Below are 7,389 nucleotides of genomic sequence, written 5' to 3' on the forward strand. Positions count from 1 at the left end.
GAGAGAGAGAGAGACTCCTCTTTTCCTTTTTATTTTATAATATTCCCGCAAACGGGGCACGGTAACCCAGATGCGGTATTATTCCTCCTCGTATCGTTCTCAGTCAGGGTATAAAACGCCGCGCGCATTCATCGACGTTTAATTTGTACATAAGTTCGACGCGATTAAATCCTATTGTATTCAATCATTGTCTAGGTGCGTTTAAGGGACTTTTGTTTCTGTACATAGATAAAATAAAGTGGCGTTTATGATGAAGAGCCATCTTTTTCTTTAACTTGCATCTTTCTCAGATTGACGCTTTCACTTCTATAATAAGGCAGCATTATGTTTTGGCAAATTTACGAATGTATTATACATATTTTAAAATAATTTAAAAATTATAGAAAAATTACGGATTATTCTAAATCGTATTTAAAAGTAATACAAAAAATTTAACAACTGAATCAAAAGCTATTTCAAAATAAAAGATATTTTTTTATTTGCTCTAATATTATAGAAATGTATTGTAAAATGACATAAATCTCAATTTTTTTTAGTATTTTAAGTATTCAAAATGTATTATTATAAAGTTAAATTACGATGAGAGATTATAATTATTCTGTAAATAAACAAAATAATATTAATTTTTTTCTAAATTTTTGTATGAATCATAACAAAACTTAAAAATAAATGCATAAATCATTTTGAATACTTTAGGTATTTATACAAAAAGATTAAAATTTTTGTCGTTTTTTTTTATTTTTATAGCAATAAAAATAACACAAATAAAGAGTAAATGAATAATAAAACGTGTTATTTAATAAAAGTAGAATGTTAGAAACACAATTTTCCCATGTACATGTATAATTTATTGTAAAAATGAGTGCAATACATTCTTAAAAATATCATGTCTCTGATAAATGTTGAATTATTAAAGTTCGTTCTAAAAAGGATTGCCGAAATTTTAATTTAAAAATATTGTAATAAATATTATGAAATTTTTAAAAATTAAATATGTATATATAATGTATATATAATGTATATATAATGAAATCAGGTTGATTAGCAGTCGGATTTTTTTCAATTTAAAGACAATTGCACATGAGACATTTCAATTTTTTTACTAAATTGCGAATTGTTTACATAATTTTTTTTCGATCTGATACAATGTAAAAACAACGCTTTGACGCAAAAGAAAATCAGTAGCGACTAAAGCACTTGTAGGTCCTCGTCCGCAATCGGTTTTAAATCTTCTCAAAACAAAGATAATACTTAGTTTCAATTAATTAATATTATATAATAAATTATAATATTATATAATAAATATAATAAATTAAATTTCAATTAATAAATATCATTCAATCAATTTATTACAATTCATTATTAATTTTTATTAATGATAAATATTTTAAAAAAGATGATTCTGAAGTAATAAATGTACAAAATTTGTAACGTGCATTTTTATTGAGTATGGAAATAACATTGGCGCAGAGTAGTAAACAAACGAAATAGAACAAAAACAATATAAGTATTTAAACTCCGAGTCGTCATGGCAGATTGAGGAAAGGCTCGGAAGGGAGTTGCGGTTGTGGAGCTTTTATGTTGACAGCATAAATTTGAAAGCTTGTCTTTGAAACGCACTGCCGTGACGAGGACGTCGCTGCGGTGCAACATGCGAGTGAAACATGGCCGCGAACGTGAGAACAGGTGAGTGATAACCCGTCGATGCTGTCGCGAGTTGTAGTTTTCCGGTACACGAATCGAGACCGAGACGAGTGAATCACAATCAGTGTCCTTGTTCCGGAAACCAGAACGCGACGTCGCGTCCTGACGTCTTTCATTCGTCCGCGCTATTTCTCGCAATAAATGCCCGGTCGTTCCTCATCGCGGCGGCGCGGCGAACTCTGAACTTTTCTCGGCCTGCCGACTCCCCACGATCTCTGTCCCGCAATCATCGACGGACGCGAGAATCGAGAGATAAAGCACGCTGTGACTGGCTTGCGTCTCACTTATCGCTGTGAATGTTGTGATATCCGCGACGAGTAGGCGTATATCGCACATAATCGTGCGTTGTAATCGCGAAGCGACAACAGACGCATACGCACGTCTGTCCGTTCGTCCTGTTCCTCCATCTGTCAGGCATTTTATTTTGGAAAATTTTTTGTAACCGTTGTCTCTACGCTCATTCGCGCGCGTGTGCGCTTGCTTTGTGATTGTGTTGGTACGGTGCGAAACGCGTGCGTACCAGCGTGTGCGAGGAACCGATCGTGCGTCAGAGCCAAGCTGCTTACTACCCACTCTGATTATTCTCGCCTGTCGTTACTTTCAGAAGACATGCCGATACCGACGCGCGCGGCGCCTTGTCCTCCAGGTCAGAGCACAACGCAGAGAGACCCGATCTGGAGCACCAGGTAGAGCTAGTCTTGTTTTGCAAGGTCGTCTGCTTCTTGATTGTGCATTGTGTAATAGGGATCTTACATGGGTCAATAATGTGATACTTTCCATTTGGTGATACAAGCATCACTCTCTTTCTTGACATTCAGTGATTAACAAAGATAGAATGACACTTATGTCAATTTGTGTCATCATTGTCATTAAATGAAAAGCATTCAGCACCAAAAAACTGACAATAGATCTGTTTTCTAAATTAGTGTACATTTTTTAAACTTAAAGCGAGATAATTATATGTTTGATGTTTGACGAAAGTGAGAAAGAGAATTCTAGTAATTTAGTGCAAGAATAAAAAACAGGCCTGATATTATTGATCATATGTTAATATTTTCCATGTTTCCACTGATACTTTCTGAACAGAAACTATGTATTTCGTGTGTTATCTCCGTATTTTGATACATTGTTAAATATCACTTTGGAATGAAAAACCAATTAGTCAGGTTGTTCCTTGCCTTGGAATAAACTGCAATGTTCATGAAACATTGCATAATTTCTAATAATAGATCTGAACAGTAAACATCGTAACCCGAAACACATATGGTGCTTTCCAGCAAGAGTGATTGCGTTCAGCAAAGAAAACAGCTTTGCAATTATATAAGATTCTTTAGTATGATTAATTTATACATTTAGAGTCATCAGTGAGGAATTCTAAAGGCAAGACCAATCATATTAAAGACTTTTACAACAGTTTTAAAGCTGTTTTTTCTGCTAAACACAGCCAGTGTAATACACAGTATAATACAGTGATCATTTCATCTTTGTTTAACATTGAAAAACAACAAGAATAATTTACAATAATAATTTACTGGATTGCAATGTATTATTTGTATTTCTTACCAGAAAACATCCTTTTATATTGATTGTATGTGGTTTATATTGGTTGATTTAGAATATTGGCAGTGATCCAGATTCTTCATTCTCGAATATTATTATTACAGTGATATCCCTTTCTACAGAACTGATGCTTGAGAATCAAGAAATACAGATCACTGTCAGTACTCTACATCAATCCATTAATATATGATTAATAATATTTTCAGTATTTGTTGATACTAACAGTATTATTGACTGTGTAAGATCCACAATGTATATAAAATTGAACTGAAATATAATTGTCAATAATGTTGATTGTGTAAAGTTATAAAAATATTGATGCATACTGTCAGTATGTTTCAATATTATTGATAAGATTTATATTATATTCTCTATACTTGAAATAAATGTATAATTAAGTATTGAGAAGAAAGAAAGAAAAGTCATATATGTATATAAAAATTTGACTAGAAAAGATAAATCTCTTATCTTTGAAAATGCCTATGGAAACTTCCATTTAGATTGTCAGTGTTTGGAATTTGTCTAGCTTCTGCATTATTATGATAACGTGTGTATGCTTTCAGTAACGATATATTCGGAGGAGCTCTAACAACGCAACCTGGACAGAAAAAAAAGCCACCTCCTCGACCACCACCTCCGAAATTTAATCGCAATTACCCACAGTATCAGAAGGATCAGAAATCGAGAAAGCCAGTAAGTATTGTAATTTCTAAATTTATTATATGCTTATAGTTCTTGATAAATCTGTTCCCAATGCATGCAATAGTTTAACACGTTCACGATGACGTGACCATCTAAAAGCGTGTGAATAACCGTTATCTTACTCTGCTGGATTATCATTAACGAAACACTTTCTAAAGGATAAGGATATTTTTGTGAATAAAAATAATTGTAACAAAAAATGTATGCTGCGCAAATATATGTAAATATACATAAACGTAAGTTATAGATTTTTAGTGTAGCAATAAATATAATTAAAGTACATGCTACCCTATTTTAATTGTGTATCATGATCTGTCAATGTGATATCTCCGGTGGTCACGTCATTTACGAGAAACGTTCAATTGTAATATGTTATTCCTCATAAATGATTAATAGCTATATTTTTATTTTGTACGCTAGGCTAGGCCGACGGAGCTGTTGACTAATTTCTTCGGACGAAAGAAGCAAGAGAATCATTTTCCATTGCGTCCAAGTGGTCATTTACAAAACCAGATGACGCAGCCCTCGAATTCAATCGCGACGGTATCTTTGATAGATCTCAGTCCACCTGGATCTCCGACATTTACAACACGCTCCAGTGATGGTGTCAGTGTAGACAGTTTTGGCAGTGACGGAAATTCCAATCCATCTGTATTCACAAGCAGCGGAAATACATCGCAAACAGAAAGTGCCTTTGAAGATGATTTTGATTTTTTCGGTATATCCACCAAGAAAATAGCACAAAATGATCCGTGGCAGACTAAAACAATAGTGCAAGATCCATTCGGACCTTTAGAGGACACTTGCTCGAACGTGTCTCAAGTCGCCGGCGGTCTCTTTCCCTTTAATTCCAACAATCGCGAAACGAACCAAGTGCCTTCCAATTTAATTACTTCTAAATCTTTCGTTACATCGATGCCCACAATAATCCGAGCGAAACCTCCTAAGCCTCCAGCACCAAAGATACCGTTTAAGAAACTCGAACCGATACCGAAGGAAACGTGTATCGACTTCGCAGTCTCGAGTAGCACAATGAACAAACCGTTGACGTTGCATTTCTCTAATGCATGGTCCAACGATGATGAAGAAAGTGATAGTCCGTCGCCACCCATGCCGACGATTCCACCACCGGCATTACCTGCGAATTATTTGGCAGAACTTAGCAGTGATTTTAAAGTGAGTGTTGTAAACTTGAAGCTATATGGCTTGTATTTAAAGGAAGATAAAATGCATTTGTAATTGATACTAATTGGTTGACAATTTACAGAGAGATTCCAATGAACCTTACGGTATTGCGCTGTACGATTTCTCCGCAACTCATCCAGATGACTTAGCTTTAAAAGAAGGCGACATTGTACAATTGGTGAAGAAAGTTAATGACGATTGGTTGGAGGGAAGAATAGGAAATCGTCAAGGGATCTTCCCGGTTAATTTCATTGATATCAAAATATCTCTGGCAGGTTTATCAGACAATGTGGTCACAGCCCTTTACACTTTTCCGGGAGAGAACAGCGATGACTTGTCATTTGAGGTATCAAAAATTAAGGCAAAGCAATTGAATGAAAGATTTATTATGTTTTTAACTTTTATTATTATTTTACTATTATTATTTTTAACTTTGTTTTGTTATTTCAGGAGGGAGCGAAAATTACAGTCATATCAAGGATATCGGAGGATTGGTTATACGGTGAGTATAACGGTAGAAGAGGACAATTTCCAGTAAATTATATAAATAGACTTCCACATAATATTTAAACATTTTTTAAATAAATATTTTGTATCCAGTGTATTAACAATTTACTATTTCGAGAGTCTCCGTATTGCAAACATTATTAAGAATTATTAATTACATATTTACAAATTAATAAGAATAGTGATAAAAAGAGAAAGTGTACAAATGGATTTTTTTATGATGTAATTTCGATCATGTACAAATCATTAAAGAAAAAGAAAATTTTTTTAGAAAATTTTACTGATAAAAAGACTGAATCATATGAGTCGCCGAGTTCCAATAGATATAATTTTCGAAAGTAATTGCGATATTTGTCTTCAGGAAATAACATCTGCGGTATATTGATGATATCTAGAATTCATTTAGCTTACTCTTTTTAAAACTTTTTAAGCCCTATTGTTTGCAATATTTTGTAAAGGACTACAAAAATCATATACAGTGAATCCCTTTTCTATCTTAATTTTATTTTGAGATTTTATGCTTGCATCTAATATTTGAGAGTTTAATTTTCACTAAATATTTTGTACATGTCTTATATTTTTCTAATAGTATAAAAAGAATATTTCTACATTTCATTTTTTATTTATTGTGTAATTGAGAATTTTTATATATCTGCGTTTTCGAAAATTTACTTTAAATATTCTTTAAATTTCAAAATCTGTTTTGGATTTTATATGAGGACATACTTTGGCATACAATTGAAGTTTTTTTGACATATACAGAAGATAGTCATATTTAAACATAATTTAAATAAATTGTCATCATCATCTATAAATCAATCATTATATAAAATAACAGATCTGCCAAGATTTACAAATTGTTAATACTGATGAATGTGGACAATACATTTCGATAAGATATTATCTTCCCAAGCGTTATTTAAAGAGCTCGTTTTTTATAAACAGATTTCTAAATAATCAAATGAAAAATAATATATATAATAACAGTCTTCATTATAGATAATTTCACTGATTTAGATACTATTTTGGAATTTTTTTAGTGAGATCTAGCATAAAAACAAATTTTTTTTCGTTGTATATATTGTGTTCGAGAATCTAATGTATCTTATATATAAAGTTCCATACAGCACAGAATTTGTATAATATTGCTGCAAAATCTCTGCAATATCACTGCAATTTTTGTACTTTGTGCTATAAGGCTTAAGAAATTATTTGATATAATTATTTTCCCTATTTATGAATTATAAATATAAATTGAGATTCGATTTTTTTTTTAAGAATAAATTATAAATTTAAAGATGATTACATTAGTATATAAATAAATACGTTGGATGTCTATATAATTGTATTGTACACGTATTTTTCATCTTAGAATTTATTTCAATAAAAGTTACCAACGTGGTACAGTTGTAAATATATATTATGTGAATGCATAACTGATTGGGAGGAAGGGAGGCAAAAAGGGAGAAATGCAATTGCGTAGTTTAGATAACTATTCATTTAATCTGCCGTTAAAATGAGATGATAATTATTATTGTATATGTGTATACTTAATCATGTTCATACGCAAGTTGTGAAATTATGTTTGATACAATTAATTTAACATATGCATTAAATTCGAATATTTTATGAAACGCATGTCAAGTCACTAGCTAAATTTTAGGAAAAACAAATCAGCAGTAAACTTCGTATATATATATATATATATATATATATATATATATATATATA

General features: G+C 31.8%; 1 protein-coding gene across 1 annotated transcript; it reads left to right on the forward strand.

Moving 5' to 3' along the window:
* Positions 1-1,664: 1,664 nt before the first annotated feature.
* On the forward strand, positions 1,665-5,721 carry LOC105619646 (abl interactor 2). The gene is made up of 6 exons (XM_012201166.1): positions 1,665-1,686; positions 2,309-2,390; positions 3,828-3,957; positions 4,387-5,142; positions 5,234-5,497; positions 5,602-5,721. The coding sequence occupies exons 1-6, from the start codon at positions 1,665-1,667 to the stop codon at positions 5,719-5,721; spliced, it is 1,374 nt and encodes a 457-aa protein (XP_012056556.1).
* Positions 5,722-7,389: the final 1,668 nt, after the last annotated feature.

This window comes from Atta cephalotes, assembly GCF_000143395.1.
Source record: "Atta cephalotes unplaced genomic scaffold scaffold00022, whole genome shotgun sequence".
Classification (NCBI taxonomy): Eukaryota; Metazoa; Arthropoda; class Insecta; order Hymenoptera; family Formicidae; genus Atta; species Atta cephalotes.

Coding starts and splice junctions, on each gene's coding strand:
- LOC105619646 (XM_012201166.1), top strand. CDS start 1,665: ATGGCCGCGAACGTGAGAACAG. Junction 3,958..4,386: donor ATCAGAAATCGAGAAAGCCA/GTAAGTATTGTA, acceptor TTTGTACGCTAG/GCTAGGCCGACGGAGCTGTT. Junction 5,498..5,601: donor GCGATGACTTGTCATTTGAG/GTATCAAAAATT, acceptor TTGTTATTTCAG/GAGGGAGCGAAAATTACAGT.